This window comes from Schistocerca serialis, chromosome 12 (genome assembly GCF_023864345.2).
Source record: "Schistocerca serialis cubense isolate TAMUIC-IGC-003099 chromosome 12, iqSchSeri2.2, whole genome shotgun sequence".
Lineage (NCBI taxonomy): Eukaryota > Metazoa > Arthropoda > Insecta > Orthoptera > Acrididae > Schistocerca > Schistocerca serialis.
The window spans coordinates 122394843-122420380 of record NC_064649.1 but is presented as its reverse complement, the minus strand read 5'-3'; the positions used below and the strand labels follow the sequence as shown (position 1 = coordinate 122420380).

Here is a 25538-nt window from a genome sequence, read left to right as displayed (position 1 = left end):
CTTCTGCATGCTTGCGGGGACCCTACACAGTATTAGGGAGGTGTACCAGTTTCTTTGGCTTTTGAGGTTATTATGATACATGATCCAAATGTAACACTTTCAAAAGAAAACTACGAACCAAAATCTATATTGCCATGATAGTAATGTTTGGTCATCCTTTGACATTCGACATTTCACTCATGGTGGGGAACGCCTGTGTCATAAATAAGAGAGAAGAAAGTCAAATACAAGCATGTGAAATGAAGTTCCTTAGGTCAGCTCTACAAAAAACTAGGTGAGACCTGGAGGTGACATTGACTACAGAGGGGAGAATGATTGCTTTGAGATTGAGTCGGGTGCATTCGCTTCACATGACCGAACCACTTCAAACTCCACGCCAGTGTTTGGAGATGAAGGTACCAGGAAGAAGACCAATTGAGTGGCCTAGAAAGAGATGGACAGACCAGGTTAAGGAAGATCTCAAGAGGAGAGGAGTAACATAGGATGTGGTGCAGAGGGAAAAGCTATACCAGGACAGAAACCAATGGAGGCATATCGTTCACAAAGTTCCTACCAGGCTCACTGGAAGGAAATCGTAATGATGATGATGACGGGCAACTCTGACTCAGATTTGCTGGCAGACTGAGGGAATGACATGAAGATGTGTATGGGGCATAGCTATATGACTACGGACCTGAAATCAGTTTTCTGAACGGATTAGAGTTAGTGCAAGAGGCATAGCAGCAAGATTAGGACCCAGGAGTCACTAGTGGTTGTGTTCAGTTTGCACAGCAGTTACGAGCAAAACTATGTTTTATGCTGCATGTTCCAAACATACTGCTAGTTCTAACAGCAACCAACACAGAAAAAAAAGTCTTTGTCTATAGCCACATTTTTTAATTTTGAAAAATAAAAAAATTGCAACTACAAACTTAAACTATGCTTTTCCTGTTTCATAAGTTATCTACAGTAAATTCTGTGAAACAAAGAACATTGTACAATAGGGATCAACCAAATGAAGCAGTGCAGTGGTTAAAACACTGACTTCTTGCTTGGGAAGATGGAGTTTGTGTTGTCTGTCCAGCCTGATTTAAATTCTGTGTTGTTTTCCTAAACCGTTTCAGTCAAATCCTGGGATGGTTCATTCATCAAGGCCATGGCCAGTGACGTGTTCTGCTCTCATGAAAACATACTTATATACACTACCTGTGCATGTATATTTTGAACTATTAACTTTCATTGTATTGTGAGATGATACCTGGAGGGGGTAAATAAATAATAATTAAATTACAATTTCTTAGATGTTAAACTAAAGATGTGTACTAAGTACTGATTGATTGATATATTTTTTCATCCATAGAACAATACAAATTGTATGGATGTCATTAATTGTTGGCAAAAGGTTTCTTATTTGACAAACATAAGTGTATTTTTACAATTTTTTTTCAGTTCTTGTAATTACACTTACAATATTTATAATTATGCCATATAGTGTTGGTCAATGTATGGGGTATCAATGATTACTATGCAGCTATTTATAATTATTCTAAATATTCATTTACAATTTGACAGCTTTTACTTAAAAATATGTTTTTAGCTTTTGGCTGAAGGTATGAAGCTCATTTACACCTTTAGTTTCTTGTGACAGTCTGTTGTACAGTTTTAGGCCATTGTATAGCATACACGTCTGTGTTTTTGACTTGCTTTTCCTGTTTAGGTGTAAGTCATGAGTGGATCTAGTTTCATTCTCATGTATTGAGCTTTTTGTAGTATACAGATGAATATAGTTCCTTAAGTACATTACAGTTTTGAAAGCGTATTCAGTTGGGACAGTTAGAATTTCTAGCTTTTAAAATAAATCTACATAACAGTCCCTATTGCTGCTCTTTGTTATTTTCTGTGCATACCTTTTTTGCACCTTGAAGACAATCTGAATGTTTGCGACACTTGTTCCCCTAAACACGATTCTGCGACCGAGGATTGAATGTATATATCCAATAGATTACTTTAAGACATGAACTACTACAAACTGGTGCAAGTATTCGTAAAGGATAACATGCTGGGGGCGGTCTCTTTGCCACAGTTTTTACATGTTCTGTCCATTTCTACTGACAATCTACATTCAATCCTGACCCCAAGAATTTAGTGTCCATTGCACATCCTAATACATAACAATTCGTTTTTTTTACTGGTAGCATATACAATTAATTGTCATTACGTTAGTTACTTAAGTAATTTTTGTGTTCGTTGAATAGTAATTGTGATGTTTTGTGTGTTGTATATTTATAGTAGGTCGGCTGTGTTTTAATTGATGTAGTGATTATGGGATTTGGGATTATGGAATTTGGATTTATGAGTTGTTGTGGTTTTGGTTCCACATTTCGGAGTTGTAGGTGCTGGTTTTTTGATATCGATAGCTGCGGTTGAGCTATATAGTTAAAGGGCAATGTCCGTTTCCTGTGGTCTTGTTGGTGCAGCGAAATGTGGTAATTTAAATTTTTTTGTATTGTTTTAGGATGGTGCGGTGTTTTTTTATTGATGAATATTTAGGTTGCCTCCGCCCCAAACCCCTAATTTTCCGCGGTTGTCATAGTTTCATTTTATTTTTGGAGTGGGATATGAATATGTAATTTCTTTGTTGGCATTTCTGCCATATTGATGACGTCCTGGGTAACAGCAGGCGGGTGGAATCTGATACTTCGGCGGCAATGATGCTCGCCTGCCACAAATATCTGGCTGTTTATTTTCTTAATATTTCGCGATTTCCGATGTTTTTGTTAGGCAGGAACCTAACAGAACAACGTAAATTGTTGCGAATAAACGAGCAGCAATCATATTTATAGCCTTCCTTGTAAAAAAATATTTAATTGCAATAGAATCCGTAACAACGCTATCGTAAATTTGTCAATTAAAACAAAGATGTATGTCAATAACTCGTATGTTGTTTTATGTTATACATGTAGATTAAATATTGTAAGGTATTAGGTTAAGTTGACCTTTCCTATATAACAGGTACACTGTCCGTAGCTCGATCAATAGCGACTACATAAACATCAATCAATCGCACCGCAGACGAGAAACGTCACGTGACCCGGCGACCACTTTCCGATTTCAGCCGAGTGACAGACGCACTACCGATTTGTAGCCCCTCGTCGATATGACACACAGTTTCACCAAACATGCAACACCAAAATTCGAAATTACACATCGCATTTCTTACTACTTGAATACATTCTGTAACACATTTCAACTGTACACATATTAATCCAGTTATTCTGTATCCAAACACTAGCCATCAAGAGCGTTTTACGAATTAGGATAGTTACATTGCTTATGTGTTCTTTTATGTTGGCTGTCTTAGTGCGATACTCACTTGTTTTGTCACTGCGCGGTGACAGGGTAAACTCCGCCGGTTAAATAGTGCTGTATGCGTTGAGTGCCGGTACGAGAATTTGTAGGGTTAGTATGCACTAGTCAATTTTGACGTTAGTTGACCAGAAATTTCTATCCCGAGACCAACCTTCCTGCTACTGGAGGGTGCTTATCTCGTGGCGTAAATATACATTCCATTACTTGGTAGAAAATCTCAGTGGGAGTGGTCACTATGGTTAAGTTCTTGATCTTTCATCTTGGAATTGTACAAAAAATTTAGTTTGGTCAATCGACTTCGCAGAAAAAGTGTGGTTGTACTTGAATAAACTTGCACGAATGTCACTATTCGAAAAGTTGCGCAGCCTAGAGTTGTGGGGTAATCGATGAATATAAGGAAAGGCACCTCTACAATCTGTTGATTCCTGCGTTTACCAGCGGCAGTGAGATGGGCGTAACAACATGTAATGTACTAGCATTGTATTTGCACAGTTCCGGCATTACATAGGCATGTAACACTTTCCGTGGATCATTATTATTTTTTTCTGAAGTTACGTTTTACTTAAAAGCCGTTCAGGGACCTACGCTGAAGTGGGTGTAATTGCGGAGGCAACAAGATTGCAGTTCCCTTATGAAACAGCATTTGTATTTGACAAGGAAATAATAATCTGAATGACATCAGAAATTATTTTACCATTTTGTCCTGGTGGTTTGGCTTACAAATATTTTGTGTTAGTGTAGCCGTTGCTACATTATTACCGTTTACTTTATATTATGAGTGTTATGTTAGTTCGGCAAGTGCTTGGGAGTACATAGTTAACGAAATTCAAGTAGCAAGCAGTCTCCTTGCCTATCTGTAGTTAAGAGCTTAGTTATTTACTAGCTGAGCGGCCACTGCTTCGCTGGCGTAGACTGTATCGTCTGCACGGATTTTTTTTTGCATCTTTCGTTAATCGAATTTTTATGTTTACAAATTGCAGCACATTCTAAACTTTTCACGCTAATTAACGCCACAAAAGCGTGGTCTTTTTCGAATGTATTTCTGACCAAAAGTCAAAGGTTTTTGTTAACCATGCCTTTTGCTTTTTGTGATATTTCCATTTTAATTTTCATCCCTTAGCACATTTACACACATCTCTTTATATCCAACCAAGAAGTGAAATACGAATTTTCGTAGATTTAGCTTCCAATTTTTTAATGTAACGAAATATTTTTTAAAAAAATTTCATCCCCTATTTCATCCATTTTAGAGGTTGAATTTCCAAAAACAGTGAGAGGCATATTTTTTTAATTTCTAATCGAGAAGCAAGGTATCACTTTTCTAAGATTTAGCTTTAAAATTTTTTTCACAATGTAATATTTCATAAAACACTTCACCCTCACTTTCCACAGTGAAATTCACATTTTATGTATTTGTGTCAGAGATGCCAAATACAAATTTTCATGGATTTAGCTTCAAAAATCCTTACATAATGAAATATTTCCATAAAAACTTTCGTCTCCTATTTCACCCCCATAGGGCTTGAATTTCCAAAAGCAGTTAAGTCCCATAGTGCTCAGAGCCATTTTCCAAAATCAGTGAAACACACAATTTTTAAATTTCTAATCAAGAAGCCAAATTCAATTTTTCATGGATGTAGCAGTAACAAGCCTTACACAATGAAATATTTTCATAAAACATTTCGTCCCCTATTGCACCCCTCAGGGGGTTGAATTTCGAAGAACACTGAAACACACCTTTTTTTTATTTGTTACGGAAATGTTAAATACCAATTTTTATAGATGACACTTTAAAAATACTTGTAGTTCTTTAATAACAATTTATTTTTTAAAAAAATAATTTCATCTATTATTTCACCCCATAGGGGAAAAATTTGGGAAAATACTGGAACGTGTCTGTTTTTATTTCTGATAGAGAAAGCAAATACCAATCTTCGTAGGTCTACACTCAAAATTGCCTTAATAGCAACATATTTTCAAAAAAACTTGTCATCCCATGTTTCAGACACTTAGGGCTGCGATTTTAGAAAATCACTTCATAAACGATGCGTACAATACAAGATCAACACACTGCAAATTTCAAGTTTCCATCTGTAGTGGTTTGGACTGGGCAATGATGAGTTCAGTGAGTGAGTGAGTGAATCAATTGGGACATTACCTTTCATATATATATAGAGATTATTTTATTTATTCGTCCTTATACAATAAATATTTTAAGGATGTTGTCCAAATGTACATGTAAATTTGTGGAAACCGTTCTAAGGAAATGGAAACATACAAATATGTGCACAAAAAAGTAAGATCAAAACAATATAAGTTCATACAATACATAGTGCAACTTTATATAGCTACATGTGTGCTCATGGTGTTACAAAGACATAGTCTGTTAGCCATCTAGGGCTTTACTTTTATCCTCATTAAACATTGTGTTCCTATATACACTAGGCTACAATAATGCAGTAAAGGTTTTACATCACACAACAGATGTTCATTAGACATGCAAATATAATAAGAGTTTAGTAGCATAAGAAAGTATTTTCAATTTTGCCCTAATATAAATACTATCACAAAATGTTAGTTGTACATAGTCATTTCCTGAGTAAAAACATTGTTAGAGTAGAATTTCGAAATTCTGCTCTAAAGTTGTTCAGAAAATGCAGTCAACAGGCTTTCGTTGTAGTCCTTCAGTATTGTACATATTGAAATGCTTGTACCATTCCCTGTGTGCCAAATTCGACATCCTTCTCCAGTGGCAAAGCCAGGTAGTAAATCACTTGTAACCCATAGCTACCTGTTCTGCAGGAATTAGTCTCAGTAAATGTTGCACAATTTTGCTTTGTAAGTAGCTACTCAAAGAGACTTGGGCCTCTTTTGGTGCATCTGTACCGATGGCTAAGAGACTGGACTGTTGTGAATGCTGTGTGTCAAATGTTTCACGGTGCATGAAATGTGGAACATAGAAACATCCCAATCGCTGTGAAATGTTTGTTGAGCAGATCCAAATGAAGACCTCTATATTTTTCTTCATTACTCAGCTATGAGAAGTGGGTTATTACCCAAGGGTGCAGTAGTGTTTATATTTTGGGAAAAACTCTGTATTTGGTGTAGTAGCGTAAAAGAGTGCAAACTGTAGTGATGTTGGATGAAACAGGTGTTTTGTAGTGAAGATTATTTTTCAGTATTTGGAAAGAGGAGGCAAGGGCAAGGTGTGATACAGTGTGTCATTGTATTGGACAGTTCCTTTGTCCTTCCTCAGATACTTTTGTTATCTTTTGTCACCTGGGGCTAGATCTTAATGTATTGCAAGGTACAATGACGTTTGGTACATTTTCAAGAATGCTGTACTGTGCAAGGTGGTAAATAGGCTGAAATATTTAAATACATTTGACTTTGTATGAAAATTTTCAGTGGCATGTTAACTGTGGTGTTTAATTTTATTAGTGTCATGCATTTTTGTAATGGATAGTATTGCTAACAGAGTTTTGGTGAGAGCTGTGGGAAAATACTGATGCAACATTTTTGTGGTAATCATTTCCCTCTGAAAGTTTCCAAATTGACCAAAAAGTAAATATGTAAAATATTGGTACATCATAATGGACATTCAACAACTGTTAAACATTCTGAATGATCAAATGCCCAAGCTTTTAGATCAACAGAAACCGCTAACAGGTGCCAGCCATTATTTCCCAAAGCTCCTACAGTTTTTGAGTCCTTCAAAGGTATGTTGTCCTCACCACATTAGCCTCATATTTTCACAGTCATTATCTTCCAAAGTTTCGTTGTACTTGGTTGTTTGCACTGACAAAGAAAAAAATTGTGGGTATTCAGTGTATTAGTCTAATATCTTGGTTTGCTCTCAGCAGGAGAGTTGCATTTACTGTAATAGCTGTCAGGATGTTTCAAACTAGTTTAAACATAAAAGGACTGTCAGCTTGCCTTGTGGCACAAGTATATTGTTATGAAATGTCACAACACTGGGAAATTTTGATGTATTTGTACTAGCTAATGAATTGATGTTACACTTTAAAGGCCCTGGCCGTGTCGTTATGCACAAGGAATGATGTATGTGTGTGGAACTCATTATGGTGTTTTGCTGGGATCAGGAGTAGTGTAACATAAAAGTTGCTGGTTTTGAAGAGTGATTTATCTGAACTCTTTCAGAGCTTGAATTTTTTCTGGAGGAAGGTATATTTTTCTGTATGCTGTAATGCTCTAAGGTGATTTCTTAATAATCCTATATGTAATATTTATACAATAATATGTGCCCATTTTCAAAATATACTTTGAACACTTGGCTTCTTTTTAGGGACTAAAATAACTAATTTTGAGATATTCACTGTTGTGAGTGTCATCATTACTGCCGTCTGAAGCACATCTCCTGTGCAGCAAGCTACGTAGATTTGAGTATTAACTGTGTTTTTCTTACTTGTCACTTCTTTTTCCTTTCTGTTTTTGCTTTTAGGAAGCTTCAATTTTCGGGTACTAGTAATAGTGTTCCATAGATTTCGTGTTTGTTTTGAATACAGTCCAGAGACAGTTAGTGTTTATTTTCATTGTTTACAACAAGAAGTGTCTAGTAACCACAGTTTAGTCAGCTATCAGCCGCCTTAAGTGAATTAGCAGTCTAGTTAAAAGTTGATTACTTAACTCTCTACAGTAAATTGTTGATTTGTTAGGATGGAGATGATGTGTGACTGCTGTGTACAGACACAGGAGGAGCTGGCCACTGTCAGCAAACAGTTGAACATGCTGATGGCCGCGGTCAGCCGTCTTCAGGCTGCTGCCTCGGAGTGTAGCGGCAGTGGGGAGTCTGGTGCATGGCATGCTACACCCCAGGTGTTAGATGCTTCACGCACGGTCCCTGCTGTCGAGACATCTTCATGGGTACCGGGCACGGTTGGGCCACCCTCTCCCCAAGGGGAGTGATGAGTTCAACGGCATTCGCGTCGCACGAGGTGGAGTGTCAATGTGAAGGATGGCAGTGTGGCATCGCTCGCTCTGCCTGTGAGTGGACATGTTGCCGCTCCTTTAGCAAGGTCCGAGCAGGCACACGGGAGGAGAGGTTTATTTGTTATTGGGAGCTCCAACGTTAGGCGGGTGATGGAGCCCCTTAGGGAAATAGTGGAAAGGTTGGGAAAGAAGGCCAGTGTTCACTCTGTCTACTTGTCGGGGGGGGGGGGGGGGGGTCTCATCCAAGATGTGGAGGAGGCCCTGCTGGCGGCGATAGAGAGCATTTGACTACAAATTGTTGCTCATGTCGGCACCAGTGACTCCTGCCGTCTGGGTTCAGAGGTCATCCTCAGCTCATACAGGCAGTTGGTGGAGTTGGTAAAGGCAAAAAGCCTTACTCGCGAGGTGGAATCTGAGCTAACTATTTGTAGTGTCATTCCCAGAACTGATCGTGGTCCTCTGGTTTGAAGCCGAGTGGAAGGCTTAAACCAGAGGCTCAAACGATTCTGCGGAGATCTGGGGTGCAAATTTCTCGACCTCCACTATTGGGTGGAGAAATGTAGGGTCCCCCTGAATAGGTCAGGCGTGCACTACACACAGGAAGCGGCTACAAGGGTAGTGGAGTACGTGTGGAGTGCACATGTGGGTTTTTTAAGTTAGAGAATTCCCTCCCTAGGCCCGACAAGACGCCTCCTGAGATGCGACAAGGTAGCTGTAGGCAAAATGCAACAGGGAATGACAGTATTAATGTGGTAATAATAAACTGCAAGAGCGTCTATAGAAAGGTCCTAGAACTGTTCTCATTAATAAATGATCACAATGCCCACATAGTACTAGGGATGGAAAGATGTAAAGATGTAAACAGTAATGAAATTCTAAACTCAGATTGGAATGTATACTGCAGAGATCAGAAATGTGAAATAATTTGGGTGAAGGTTCTGGTTAAATCAGGCTCAAACATGGTAATTGGATGTCTCTATAGGCACCCTGAGCCTTGCAGATGAACAAAAATTACACGAAGTGAAATGTAGTGTGAGGAGGGCTATGCGAGAGGCGTTCAATGTATTCAAAAGTAAAGTTCTATGTACTGACTTGGCAGAAAATCCTAAGAAATTTTGGTCTTATGTCAAAGTGGTAGGTGGATCAAAACAAAATGTCCAGAACTCTGTGACCAAAATGGTACTGAAACAGAGGATGACAGACTAAAGGCCAAAATACTAAATGTCTTTTTCCAAAGCTGTTTCACAGAGAAAGACTGCACTTAGTTCCTCCTCTAGTTGTTGCACAGATGACAAAATGGTAGATATCGAAATAGATGACAGAGGTATAGAAAAAAAATTAAAATCACTCAGAAGAGGAAATGCTGCTGGACCTGATGGAATACCAGTTCTCTAATGTCGATCAGTTGTAGAATTTTGGAACACGTATTATGTTAGTGTATAATGACTTTTCTGGAGACTAGAAATCTACTCTGTAGGAATCAGCATGGGTTTCAAAAAAGATGATCATGTGAAACCCAGCTCGCGCTATTCGCCCACGAGACTTGGAGGGCCATAGACACAGGTTTCCAGGTAGATGCTGTGATTCTTGGCTTCCGCAAGGCATTTGATACAACTCCCCATAGTCATTTAATGAACAAAGTGAGAGCATATGGACTATCAGACCAATTGTGTGATTGAATTGAAGAGTTCCTAGATAACAGAACGCAGCATGTCATTCTCAATGGAGAGAAATCTTCCGAAGTAAGAGCGATTTTAGGGTGTGCCGCAGGGGAGCATTGTAGGACCGTTGCTATTCACAATGTATATAAATGACCTTGTGGATAACATTGGAAGTTCACTGAGGCTTTTTGCGGATGATGCTGTAGTATATCGAGAGGTTGTAACAGTGGAAAATTGTGCTGAAATGCAGGAGGACCTGCAACGAATTGAAGCATGGTGCAGGACAACTGAATCTCACTGTAGGCAAGTGTAATGTGCTGCGAATACACAGAAAGAAAGATCCTTTATCATTTAGCTACAATATAGGAGGTCAACAACTGGAAGCAGTTAATTCCATAAATTATCCGGGAGTACGCATTAGGAGTGATTTAAAATTGAATGACCATATAAAATTAATCAAGTCGGTAGAGCAGATACCAGACTGAGATTCATTGGAAGAATCCTAAGGAAATGCAATCTGAAAACAAAGGAAGTAGGTTACAGTACACTTGTTCGCCCACTGCTTGAATACTGCTCACTGGTGTGGGATCCGTACCAGATAGGTTGATAGAAGAGAGAGAGAAGATCCAATGGAGAGCAGCACGCTTTGTTACAGGATAATTTAGTAATCACGAAAGCATTATGGAGTTGACAGATAAACTCCAGTGGAAGACTCTGCAAGAGAGACGCTCAGTAGCTCCGTATGGGCTTTTGTCGAAGTTTCGAGAACATACCTTCACCGAGGAGTCAAGCAGTATATTGCTTCCTCGTACGTATATCTCGTGAAGAGACCACGAGGATAAAATCAGAGACAATCTTTCTTTCCATGAACAATACGAGACTGGAATAGAAGGGAGAACCAATAGAGGTACTCAAGGTACCCTCCACCACTCACCGTCAGGTGGCTTGTGGAGTATGGATGTAGATGTAGATGTAGATGTAGATGTGATCATTATACTGATCATTCAAGAATCACAGTGCAAAATAATACTAAATTGGGCTGTGGAATATAACTAATCAAACATTTCTGTGTATTCTGGTGGTCACAAGCTGCTGTGCACTGCCACATTGACTTCGACACTTTAATCATGTAAGCCCGGCAGTTGGCAGCACTTGTATATGATAAAAAAATTGGTCTTTTGCAAATGAGTACATGTTTCCACTGGAGAAAAATGTTTCTGTTGAAACTAAGAGACATTATATTTTAATGTACCCTGTTGCAGCCAGTGGGTGTGAAAGGGTTAATGGCTGCTGTGGTATCACATTTTGGTGCATATGATCACAGTTCTGTTGTTAGTTGCTGAAGCTGAGGAAGGACAAAGTTTTTTTTGTCTCTTTTTGTAATCTTTATTTAAATGCACCATTTTTATGTGAACAAACTTAATGCAAGGATCCTATAAAAATTGCAATTTCATGCAACTAAACAAGCACAACAAATGAATGGTTGGTGTACTGGAAGAGCTGCACTATTAGTATTTGCTAATATCCTCTGGAAATGGAAACCACGATTTACTCGAATATGTTTGTGGAAAGTTGTGTGCAGGAAGTAAGGAGTTGAACAGTGTTTCACAATTGCCATGTGAATATGAGACAGGAAGGGGACAGATACACATAAAGCTCCTTATTGAATGGTGCATAAACGTCGGGTGAAGAACCCAAGCCATTGGTATGTGCTTTGAAATATGTCGTCATATGGACAGATGTGAAAATTACCGAATTATCAGTTTAATAAGTCACAGCTGCAAAATACTAATGTGTGAATTCTTTACAGACGAATGGAAAAGGTGGTAGAAGCCGACCTCGGGGAAGATCAGTTTGGATTCCATAGAAATATTGGAACACGGGAGGCAATACTGACCTTAAGACTTACCTTAGAAGAAAGATTAAGGAAAGGCAAACCTACGTTTCTAGCATTTGTAGACTTAGAGAAAGCTTTTGACAGTGTTGACTGGCATACTCTCTTTCAAATTCTGAAGGTGGCAGGGGTAAAATACAGGGAGCGAAATGCTATTTACAATTTGTACAGAAAGCAGATGGCAGTTATAAGAGTAGAGGGGCATGAAAGGGAAGCAGTGGTTGGGAAGGAAGTGAGACAGGGTTGTAGCCTCTCCCCAATGTTATTCAATCTGTATATTGAGCAAGCAGTGAAGGAAACAAAAGAAAAATTCGAAGTAGGTATTAAAATCCATGGAGAAGAAATAAAAACTTTGAGGTTCGCCGATGACATTGTAATTCTGTCAGAGACAGCAAAGGACTCGGAAGAGCAATTGAACGGAATGGATGGTGTCTTGAAAGGAGGATATTAGATGAACATCAACAAAAGCAAAACGAGGATAATGGAATGTAGTCGAATTAAGTCAGGTGATGCTGGGGGAATTAGATTGGGAAACAAGATGCTTAAAGTAGTAAAGGAGTTTTGCTGTTTGGGGAGCAAAATAACTGATGATGGTCGAAGAAGAGATGATATACAATGTAGTCTGGCAATGGCAAGGAAAGCGTTTCTAAGGAAGAGAAAACTGTTAACATAGAGTACAGATTTAAGTGTCAGGAAGTTGTTTCTGAAGGTATTTGTATGGAGTGTAGCAATGTATGGAAGTGAAATGTGGACGATAAATAGTTTGGACAAGAAGAGAATAGAAGCTTTTGAAATGTGGTGCTACAGAAGAAAGCTGAAGATTAGGTGGGTAGATCACATAACTAATGAGGAGGTATTGAACAGAATTGGGGAGAAGAGAAATTTTTGGCACAACTTGACTATGACAAGGGACCTGTTGGTGGGGCATATTCTGAGGCATCAAGGGATCTCAAATTTAGCATTGGAGGGTAAAAATTGTTGAGGGAGACCAAGAGATGAATACACTAAGCAGATTCAGAAGGATGTAGGTTGCAGTAAGTACTGGGAGATGAAGCAGCTTGCACAGGATAGAGTAGCATGGAGAGCTGCATCAAACCAGTCTCAGGACTGAACACCACAACAACAACGTAACATAAATGGTAACAGCAATGTTTTTGTTTGTATGTTTTAGTCGGATGTTTGGTTTTAATATGTTGTTCATTGAAACTTCCTGGCAGATTTAAACTGTGTGCCAGACTGGGACTTGAACCGCTATATTTCACATGCAAGTGCTCTATCTATTGAGCTATCGCAGCATGACTCACGACTTGGTCTCATAGCTTTACTTCCACTAATACTGCTTTCTCTACATTCCAAACTTCTCAGAAGTTTTCCTGCATACCTTTGTTGTTCATTTCTTGTGGGTGTTGGGTTACATCATTTGTTTTAGTAGACCTAAATAGGTCAAGTGGTAGTGCCGATCCATTGGGGGAATCACAAAGTTGTAGTAACAAACTGAACTGCAGTGTAGCAAGGGTCTAGGTTAGGTTGGAAGGCCATAGTTTGGTTGTGAGTTAGTGAAGCTAGTGAATGTGCTAGAACAGTCTGTTTTTTGTATGTTTTGTGCATTCCATAGATACATCTAGCCTACGTTTCTGGTCAAAAGCTTGAAATTATTTCACTGTGCCTGATATTTTCAAGTTTTTATGGTGTGAGGGCATTAATAAGACCAACATTCCTGGTCCAAAACCAACTATTCCCATGGAGGTCCCATTACTATGTCATATTTCATTTTGCTAATGTTTTTTGGCTTCTTTGTAATGTTAATGGTCCAATGGTAGAAGTATGGATGATGTAAGCAATAAAATAGGCCAGGGCAAGCGAGCCATGAAACAACTAAATGGTATTCTCTAGAACAAAACATACCATCTACCGCACAATTATTTAAAGTATCACAACATATGGTGCAGAGTTGTGGGAACTAACTCAGAGGCAGAAAGATCGCCTGCTGACTGTCGAGATGAATTTCTGGAAACGGAGTTGTGGATACTCCAGACTTGACCATATTAGAAATGATAGGATCAGGGAGGTTATGAATGTCAAAAGCACAGTCCTAGATGACATAGAAAGGAAGCGCCTACTATGGTATGTTCACTTACAGTGTGTGCCTGACACAAGATGACCAAAACAGGTATGGCAATGGACTCCACATCAAAGAAGAAAGCGCGGTAGACCTGCGAGATGCTGGAAAGACGACGTCAACGAAGCAATGATGGTGAGAGGTCGTAATGAAGGAGACTGGAATGACCTTGAATGATGGAGATTGGGATGCGAGAGGCGGCGGCAGCAGTAGAAACCTCGCTCATATATATGTAATGTTAATTACCGATTGTCTCTTCACCCTCCATTACTTGCGCAATAATTCCTAACAGGAGTCATCCGCAACATAAATGGTGTATGTGAACAGTGTATATTAATGATTCCAGAAGTGTTTTATTTAACTCTAAATACAATACATGTGCTACACAAATATAGTAAAGTATACACTAGGTGACAAATATTTTTGGAAATTGTTTGTAAATAGCTTTATTACCTCTCTGATAGCAGTGAAAAAATCATTCTCTGCAAACATCTCTATCAAGGGAATTGTCATACCTCAGACATCTCAAGTTCAACCTGGATTGGTTTTCACTCATGCACAAGTGGCACGATTCAATGCGTTTGCCCTTTGATTTATCCCACACCTTTAATACTCTCTTTCTAGAACCTCTGAGGATCCACACAGATATATTACAGATCAATGAAAGCTATGTTATCTGTAACATCTGTTTCTTTAGAATTCCGTTCCCTAAAAACGTTACCACAGACTACACTGGTGAAAGTATTAGTGCATGTTGCAATAATGGGTATTATATTTTCACCTAAGAATAGATTATTAATGTCTGTTTCTGTATTTTTTAGATGAACTTCAGTTTTGGGTCCAGGTAAATGCGTAATAATATTACAAGATCTTGTTCTGACATTGGTGCAATATTTACTTTTCCTCCATTTAGCTATTCCATCTTTTCGTAAAAGTAGTATGTTCTCTTGAATTACTTGTTCCTGTGATTCGTATTCATCATTTACTGGCACTGCTGCTCCTGTTCCCCCAGCTCTCATTCTGTGAGTGAGCAGTATCACTGTCAAGATCTTCATCACTCAGCTCGTGGAACCATTCCAGCCGTACATCAGGATCTCTGCAATGTTCTGGATTCTTTTTGTCTTTGACATTTATTTGACAAACTAAAAAGGGTAATTACTGTTGATAAAAAGCAAATAAATTACGTACTCAGTTTCAGTGCACCTAAAATTATGCAGATGAAAGTTGGATTGAATCTAGGAAAGCAGTAAAGTAAGGTGCACTTACTGCAAGAGATCACATGGATGACAAGTGTCCTCTTAAGCTATGACAATGTTTCATAAACAGTGCAACCTTGTGTAATTGAAAGCCAGTGATGAAAGCTAATGGATGGAGAGTTAACGGAAAGGAACTGAAAATGGTGTGAACTCAGTCCAGCCCACTCAGACAAAATAGAGCTGGACAATAGTGTGAATGAGTAGTGTCATCCGCACAAGCAATGGAGGGTTAGCGGTTGTATATCTACTTGTAGTCTGTCTGTAAACTGAAGAGAGAGCAGATGAGTCATGTTCTCTCCATACCACTACATCACAAGGCTCTTTCACAAGGTTAATCCGACCCTTCCACAGCTTGCGTTTTGACTCAGTGCACAGGAGTTGTTGGGGAGTGTTTATTTTCGACTAAAAGCATTGACACTATGCAGAATACAGACATTAGTATCTCGTGTAACACTATCCAACAAAATTGTACTTTTTTCTGTAACTGGCATGAAAACAGCTAGTCTTTATATGCTCGGGTATGCTGATAATGAAAACGCAAGATTAGATCTTATTTTGAAGTTATGATAACTTTACATTATTACCTATATAAGCTATGCATGTACACTATTGGCCATTGAAATTCCAACACCACGAAGATAACGTGCTACAGACACGAAATTTAACTGACAGGAAGAAGATGCTGTGATACGCAAATGATTAACTTTTCAGATCATTCACAAAAGGTTGGCACCTGTGGCGACACCTACAACGTACTGACATGAGGAAAGTTTCCAACCGATTTCTCATACACAAACAGCAGTTGACTGGCGTTGCCTGGTGAAACGTTGTTGTGATGCCTCGTGCAAGGAGGAGAAATGCGTATCATCACGTTTTCGACTTTGATAAAGGTCGGATTGTGGCCTATCGCGATTGCGGTTTATCGTATCGCGACATTGCTGTTCGCATTGTGGTCGAGATCCAATGACTGTTAGCAGAATATGGAATCGGTGGGTTCGGGAGGGTAATACGGAACGCCGTGCTGGATCCCAATGGCCTCGTATCACTAGCAGTCGAGATGACAGGCATTTTATCCGCATGGTTGTAATGGATCGTGCAGCCATGTCTCGATCCCTGAGTCAACACTTGGGGATGTTTGCAAGACAACAACCATCTGCACCAACAGTTCGACGAAGTTTGCAGCAGCATGGACTATCAGCTCAGAGACTGTGGCTGCATTTACCCTTGACGCTGCATCAGAGACAGGAGCGCCTGCGATGGTGTACTCCACAACAAACCTGGGTGCACGAATGGCAAAACGTCATTTTTTTTTTTTTTTCGGATGAATCCAGGTTCTGTTTACAGCCTCGTGATGGTCGCATCCGTGTTTGGCGACATCGAGGTGAACGCACATTGGAAGCGTGTATTCGTCGTCATCATACTGGTGTATCACCCCGTGTGATGGTATGGGGTGCCAATGGTTACACGTCTCAGTCATCTCTTTGTCACACTGACGGCACTTCGAACAGTGGACATTACATTTCAAATGTGTTACGACCCGTGGCTCTACCCTTCATTTGAACCCTGCGAAACCCAACATTTCAGCAGGATAATGCACGACCACATGTTGCAGGTCCTGTACGGGCCTTTCTGGATACAGAAAATGTTCGACTGCTGTCACGGCCTGCACATTCTCCAGCTCTCTCACCAATTGAAAACGTCTGGTCAATGGTGGCCGAGCAACTGGCTCGTCACAATACGCCAGTCACTACTCTTGATGAACTGTGGTATCGTGCTGAAGCTGCATGGGCAGCTGTACCTGTACACGTTATCCAAGCTCAAGCTCTGTTTAACTCAATGCCCAGGCATATCAAGGCCGTTATTACGGCCAGAAGTGGTTGTTCTGGGTACTGATTTCTCAGGATCTATGCACCAAAATTGAGTGAAAATGTGATCACATGTCAGTTCTAGTATAATATATTCTCCAATGAATACCCGTTTATCATGTGCATTTCTTCTTGGTGTAGCAGTTTTAATGGCCAGTAGTGTATTTATGTTGGTGTTGCCCCTCAGTGGAAGGTCACTGAAGACGCAACTGCTTAGCCTGACATTTTTAGTTCGTGATAGTGATTTCCTGATTAGTGTCCAGCAGTAATTGGCTAACATTCATGCACTCCATTTTCCCTGGTATCTCATTTCCATGTCCAAAATTTGGTGGTGGAAATGTTCTCTGTGCTTGTCGGTTACAGCACTGCAGTTGTCAAGAAAGGAGGTTGGATGGGAGTCTAGGAAATGTAGCTTTAAGGATATGTTGCAAACAGTTTATTGAAGCAGTGCCGAAGATTTACCACAAGATCCTTACAGTTTTCTGCCCTCTTATTTCCTCGAAAGGTTGTTAACACTTGCACAAAGGCACCCCAAGTTAACTTTTCATCACCTGTCAGGGTGGTGCTGAAATGCTCATCTTTCTACAGTTTGTGTATCAGGGTACCCACGAAAATCCCCTGTTTTATTCTCATCTCACAAAGATGGGGCAATTTCTCATACAAATAGGGAAATGCCTCTCAAATTTTGTCCATTGCTGTACCAAAGTTTTAATTAGGCCAAATTTTATGTGAGTAGTAGGGAGAATTACTGTCCTGGATTCAACAAGTACTTCATGCATAACATTATGAGATTCTGGTTCAAGTGATTGAAGCTTGTGCCAGTTATTCTTTTCTATAATGAAGTGCTTTGGTGCAGCTATCCCAGAGGCTCAGGAAGCAACAGGACTTGGTGTAGCTGTGTTGTAGCCCAAGTAATATGCCTACGACTTTCAAATCCCAAAATTGGCCATTTGAACTTGTCATAGTTTAGTCACAATAACAACTGTTTGATGTTATCATATGTTTCTTGCGTGTAAGGTGCATACCGAATCAGAATCAATGGTAATACTTTGCCATTATGCAGTAGCACACACTTGAGACTTACTTGGGAGGAGTCGGTGGACAACCTCCTCTGATCATTTTTATATTCAATGTGCATAGCTGCCATTACTCCCTGTGCATCATGACAAAATACAAAGTTCTTTTCATGTTCAAGAAGTGGAAGAAATGGCATATGGCAGCTCTACATCTACATTTATACTCTGCAAGCCACCCAACGGTGGGTGGCGGAGGGCACTTTACGTGCCACTATCATTACCTCCCTTTCCTGTTCCAGTCGCGTATGGTTCGCGGGAAGAACGACTGCCAGAAAGCCTCCGTGTGCGCTCGAATCTCTCTAATTTTACATTCGTGATCTCCTCAGGAGGTGTAAGTAGGGGGAAGCAATATATTTGATGCCTCATCCAGAAACGCACCCTCTCGAAACCTGGACAGCAAGCTACACCGCGATGCAGAGCGCCTCTCTTGCCGAGTCTGCCACTCGAGTTTGTTAAACATCTCCGTAACGCTATCACGCTTACCAAATAACCCTGTGACGAAACGCGCCGCTCTTCTTTGGATCTTCTCTATCTCCTCCATCAACCTGATCTGGTATGGATCCCACACTGATGAGCAATACTCAAGTATAGGTCGAACTAGTGTTTTGTAAGCCACCTCCTTTGTTGATGGGCTACATTTTCTAAGGACTCTACCAATGAATCTCAACCTGGTACCCGCCTTACCAACAATTAATTTTATATGATCATTCCACTTCAAATCGTTCCGTACACATACTCCTAGATATTTTACAGAAGTAACTGCTACCAGTGTTTGTTCCGCTATCATATAGTCATACAATAAAGTATCCTTCTTTCTATGTATTCGCAATACATTACATTTGTCTATGTTAAGGGTCAGTTGCCACTCCCTGCATCAAGTGCCTATCCGCTGCAGATCTTCATGCATTTCGCTGCAATTTTCTAATGCTGCAACTTCTCTGTATACTGCAGCATCATCCGCGAAAAGCGGCATGGAACTTCCGACACTATCTACTAGGTCATTTATATATATTGTGAAAAGCAATGGTCCCTTAACACTCCCCTGTGGCACGCCAGAGGTTACTTTAACGTCTGTAGACGTCTCTCCATAGAGAACAACATGCTGTGTTCTGTTTCCTAAAAACTCTTCAATCCAGCCACACAGCTCGTCTGATATTCTGTAGGCTCTTACTTTGTTTATCAGGCGACAGTGCGGAACTGTATCGAATGCCTTCTGGAAGTCAAGAAAAATAGCATCTACCTGGGAGCCTGTATCTAATATTTTATGGGTCTCATGAACAAATAAAGTGAGTTGGGTCTCACATGATCGCTGTTTCCGGAATCCATGTTGATTCCTACAGAGTAGATTCTGGGTTTCCAGAAACGACATGATACGCGAGCAAAAACATGTTCTAAAATTCTGCAACACATCGACGTCAGAGATATAGGTCTATAGTTTTGTGCATCTGCTCGACGACCCTTCTTGAAGACTGGGGCTACCTGTGCTCTTTTCCAATCATTTGGATCCTTCCGTTCCTCTAGGGACTTGCGGTACACGGCTGTTAGAAGGGGGGCAAGTTCTTTCGCGTACTCTGTGTAGAATCGAATTGGTATCCCGTCAGGTCCAGTGGACTTTCCTCTGTTGAGTGATTCCAGTTGCTTTTCTATTCCTCGGACACTTATTTTGATGTCAGCCATTTTTTCGTTTGTGGGAGGATTTAGAGAGGGAACTGCAGTGCGGTCTTCCTCTGTGAAGCAGCTTTGGAAAAACGTGTTTAGTATTTCAGCTTTATGCGTGTCATCCTCTGTTTCATTGCCATCATCATCCCGGAGTGTCTGGATATGCTGTTTCGAGCCACTTACTGATGTAACGTAAGACCAGAACTTCCTAGGATTTTCTGTCAAGTCGGTACATAGAATTTTACCTTCGAATTCACTGAACGCTTCACGCATAGCCCTCCTTACGCTAACTTTGACATTGTTTAGCTTCTGTTTGTCTGAGAGGTTTTGGCTGCGTTTAAACTTGCAGTGAAGCTCTCTTTGCTTTCGCAGTAGTTTCCTAACTTTGTTGTTGAACCACGGTGGGTTTTTCCCGCCCCTCACAGTTTTACTCAGCACGTACCTGTCTAAAACACATTTGCGATTGCCTTGAACTTTTTCCATAAACACTCGGCATTGTCAGTGTCGGAACAGAAATTTTCGTTTTGATCTGTTAGGTAGTCTGAAATCTGCCTGCTATTACTCTTGCTAAACAGATAAACCTTCCTCCCTTTTTTTATATTCCTATTTACTTCCATATTCAGGGATCACTGATTCCCTGTTCTGCACTTACAGAGTCGAAAAGTTCAGGTCTGTTTGTTATCAGTAGGTCCAAGATGTTATCTCCACAAGTCGGTTCTCTGTTTAATTGCTCGAGGTAATTTTTGGATAGCGAACTCAGTATAATGTCATTCGATGCTCTGTCCCTACCACCTGTCCTAAACATCTGAGTGTCCCAGTCTATATCTGGTAAATTGAAATCTCCACCTAAGACTATAACATGCTGAGAAAATTTATGTGAAATGTATTCAAGATTTTCTCTCAGTTGTTCTGCCACTAATGCTGCTGAGTCGGGAGGTTGGTAAATAGAGCCAATTATTAACCTAGCTCGGTTGTTGAGTTATGGGACGCAGTGACATTTACCGTCTTATCGAGACCATTCCACTGTTGTAGTCTTGATGCCAATAGTTCAGCTTTACCTTCGGCATTTCCAGATTTGTCATTAAGTTCACACTGTGTTATTTTGTGAATCTCTATACACTAACTGTTATAGGCAAACTCAGGGTCTTTTGAAGAACTGGGTTTTCAGGGTTTTGGTGCAGCAGCACTAGTTTAATACTGTTCATGTTGCTTATCACAATCAGGTGGGACATGAACAGCCAGTCCATCTCCATGAGGCACTGGCTGCATGGTCAGTTGTATGGAAAGATATGTCAAGGAAAACTTTTTTTTTTCCTTGAAAATGCCAATCCCAAAGAAATCAGGTGTTGAGGATGTGAAAATTACCAAATTATCAGTTTAATAAGTCACAGCTGCAAAATACTAATGGGAATTCTTTACAGACGAATGGAAAAAGTGGTAGAAGCCGACCTTGGGGAGGATCAGTTTGGATTCCGTAGAAATGTTGGAACACATGAGGCAATACTGACCCTACGACTTATCTTAGAAGAAAGATTAAGGAAAGGCAAACCTACGTTTCTAGTATTTGTAGACTTAGAGAAAGCTTTTTGTTGATTGGAATACTCTCTTTCAAATTCTGAAGGTGGCAGGGGTAAAATACAGGGAGCAAAAGGCTATTTACAATTTGTACAGAAACCAGATGGCAGTTATAAGAGTCGAGGGGCATGAAAGGGAAGCAGTGGTTGGGAAGGGAGTGAGACAGGGTTGTAGCCTCTCCCCGATGTTATTCAATCTGTATATCGAGCAAGCAGTAAAGGAAACAAAAGAAAAGTTCGGAGTAGCAAAAGACTTGGAAGAGCAGTTGAACGGAATGGAGTGTCTTGAAAGGAGGGTATGAGATGAACATCAACAAAAGCAAAACGAGGATAATGGAATGTAGTCGAATTAAGTTGGGTGATGCTGAGGGAATTAGATTAGAAAATGACACACTTAAAGTTGTAAAGGAGTTCTGCTATTTGGGGAGTAAAATAACTGATGATGGTCGAAGTAGAGAGGATATAAAATGTAGACTGGCAAAGGGAAGGAAAGCGTTTCTGAAGAAGAGAAATTTGTTAACGTCCAGTACAGAATTAAGTGTCAGGAAGTCGTTTCTGAAAGTATTTGTATGGAGTGTAGCCATGTATGGAAGTGAAACGTGGACGATAAATAGTTTAGACAAGAAGAGAATAGAAGCTTTTGAAATGTGGTGCTACAGAAGAATGCTGAAGATTAGATGGGTAGATCACATAACTAATGAGGAGGTATTGAATAGGGTTGGGGAGAAGAGGAGTTTGTGGCACAACTTGACTAGAAGAAGGGATCGGTTGGTAGGACATCGAGGGATCGCGAATTTAGTATTGGAGGGCAGCGTGGAGGGTAAAAATCGTAGAGGGAGACCAAGAGATGAATACACTAAGCAGATTCAGAAGGATGTAGGTTGCAGGAGGTACTGGGAGATGAAGAGGCTTGCACAGGATAGAGTAGCATGGAGAGCTGCATCAAACCAGTCTCAGGACTGGAGACCACAACAACAACAACAACAACAACAACAAGAACTTATTTCAAAGATGAATCTCTAGTCCTGTAATTTGTGTGTGTGTGTGTGTGTGTGTGTGTGTGTGTGTGTGTGTTGTGTTGTGTTGTGTTGTGTTGTGTTATGTTAACATTATGGGCATTTGTGGGAAACTCAATCTACATATTTATATAACTGGTAGGTTTTATAATACACATTTGGCCATTCATTTTTTTTCTATGTTTCTTTCAGTTCCTGCAAGTGTACCTCACAGACATCTGCGTGACAACCCCTTGCTCAGCACCTTCTAACACCCAAAGGTCTGAAGGCACTCTTGTCAGCGAAATGGCTTCGGGATATGATCACAGTATTGGATTCCGCATGGTTGATGAATACCTTGCATTATATTGGAGCGGTGCTTCACCTGCAATTCCTCCATACTTTCTCCCGTCTGCTCAAAAAAATGCCGGCAACACGTATTCAGAGTCAAATGCATCTGCAAATAATTTGAACTCGCAGCAGTCAAAAGCTGCAGTTTCTGGCGTGGCTGACAGCAAACCACCCTCCACAGGCTCCTGGCAAATGAGCATTGATGACTTTCCTGATGAGATACTGATAAAGATCTTCTCTCACATGTCTTTCAATGAGCTGGTACGTGTGGTACGGAAAGTGTGTCCTCGTTGGAAAAGGCTGTCGCAGGATTCGGAGTTGTGGGCTGACAAAGAATACCATATCGGGTAAGAAATCCACTAGTATATAAAATCTGTGCAGTTTTTCTGCATGAAAGAAATATTATAAGGTGATATCTTTATTTCTTATTTTCATTTTAGATCATTGCAGCATTCTGGTTCTATATTCTAAGACATTCCACTTCTAAAATTATGTAATGAAACTAATATTTATTTTGCATTCAGTATATTTTTTTTATTTTTTAATGTGTTGTGTAAATGTGACAGTGATACCTGGGTTGCAGATGCTATTAGTGAAAAATCATCTACTGTATCATTAATCTTGTTCTCTGTCACTTCTGAACGAGAGCCTGTAGCAGGCATTTTCCTCCCCCCACCCCTAATCTGTATTTGAGCATTATCCATTTATTTTTCTTGCCCTCTTTTTATGACAACAGAAATCTAGAAAATTGTGAAAAGATCAGGGACTGAGTGTGCAGTTGGAATTTCTTTCTGCCCAGCTCCATTTGCTACACTTTCTTGAATTGGAGCAAAACGTACCACTTCAGAAGAAAAAAGAAAAGAACTGCAAAGTTTCCTATCGGAGTTGTGTTCTAGAGCAACTGAGGAGCGTTATCTTCTAAATATATGTAAAAAATCAGGAAGTGTTGAACATGATACAAACCATCAGTTTTGCCCAATGACACTGCCAGCAAGTATGGTAGTTGTGATATATGATCACGCACATTTGTCACAGTGGCAGGACGCTTGCATGCATATGGAGATTTTGAATACTTCTGGACCTAGAGTTTATATATATATATATAAACAAAGAAGCTGTAACTTACCAAACGAAAGCGTTGGTATGTTGATAGAGACAATAAAAACAATAAAAAACACACACAAATTTCTAGCTTTCGCAACCCAAGGTTGCTTCGTCGGGAAAGAGGGAAGGAGAGGAAAAGATGAAAGGATGTGGGTTTTAAGAGACAGGGTAAGGAGTCATTCCAATCCCAGGAGTGGAAAGACTTACCTTAGGGGGGAAAAAAGGACAGGTATACACTCGCTTGCGAGCGCGCGCGCGCGCGCGACACACACACACACACACACACACACACACACACACACACACACACACACACATATCCATCCGCACATATACACACACAGGCAGACATTCCCTCTTTCCTGACGAAGCAACCTTGGGTTGCGAAAGCTAGAAATTTGTGTGTGTGTTTTTTATTGTCTCTATCAACATACCAACACTTTCATTTGGTAAGTTACAGCTTCTTTGTTTTTAGATATATTTTTCCCACGTGGAATGTTTCCCTCTGTGTGTGTGTGTGTGTGTGTGTGTGTGTGTGTGTGTGTGTGTGTGTGTGTGTGTCTCCTCTCTCTCTCTCTCTCTCTCTCTCTATATATATATATATATATATAACTGTTGCCTCATCAGGAAAGAGGGAAGGAGAGGGGAAGACGAAAGGAAGTGGGTTTTAAGGGAGAGGGTAAGGAGTCATTCCAATCCCGGGAGCGGAAAGACTTCCCTTAGGGGGAAAAAAGGACAGGTATACACTCGCACACTCGCACATATCCAACCGCACATACACAGACACAAGCAGACATTTGTAAAGGCAAAGAGTTTGGGCAGAGATGTCAGTCGAGGCAGAATTTCAGAGGCAAAGATGTTGTTGAAAGACAGGTGAGGTATGAGCGGTGGCAACTTGAAATTAGCGGAGGTTGAGGCCTGGCGGATAACGAGAAGAGAGGATATACTGAAAGGCAAGTTCCCATCTCCGGAGTTCTTGACAGGTTGGTATGTCAGTGTTTAGATTGCTTTTTGAAACTAAAGGAAAATACTAAGTGCATGATCCAGTTATTTCACCAAATGTGTAATGATTTTCTGACTACAAACAAGTGTTGTCTGACAACAGATGTTCCCTCACTTAGGAGCAATGCTGTTTTTCTAAAAAAAAGTTTGAAGGTACTCGGACATTGGATATAATGCAGCGAAAATTACTTATAACTGAAGCATGGGATACCACCCGTCTGCTTTAGCCATGACGTCATCAACATGTCGAACTACAAAAAAAAAAAAAAAGGTATCAGACTCTTCAGTTGACTTTACGCAAAGAAACCATTTCTTCTTTTCTGGAACCACCTGAAGATGACACAGATACTGTACCCCAACACTGTGCAATGTTCATGCCTTGTTTATTTCTTTCTACACCCAAACTTCCTACTTCTTTGCAAATTCTGCAGCCAAGTTTTTTGTTTGAAACGATTAACCAGTCATTTTTCTCACAAAATGCAATTTCTTGTTCCAAAGTCTAACATTCTGGATGATCATTTAGTTGTCTATCACACACACATTCATTCACTGCATTTTCACACGTAAGTTCAGTGCTCAGGTTTACACTTTCACTTTTGTCATCCACTGATGTTGAACTTCCTGGCTTTTCACTCGCAGACGAGTTATTGACAGTTTTTGGTTTTTTAGATGCAGGAGAACAAG

At 40.1% G+C, this 25538-nt stretch overlaps 1 protein-coding gene across 1 annotated transcript in view; it reads left to right on the top strand.

Moving 5' to 3' along the window:
• Positions 1 to 3379: 3379 nt before the first annotated feature.
• Positions 3380 to 25538, top strand: part of LOC126428205 (F-box/LRR-repeat protein 7-like) — a 109085-nt gene continuing 86926 nt past the window's right edge. The window contains exons 1-2 of the mRNA XM_050090118.1: positions 3380 to 3438; positions 22611 to 23095. Of these exons, the coding sequence (XP_049946075.1) occupies positions 22704 to 23095 (392 nt within the window). The 5' untranslated portion in view covers positions 3380 to 3438; positions 22611 to 22703. The remainder of the gene's footprint in view (positions 3439 to 22610; positions 23096 to 25538) is intronic.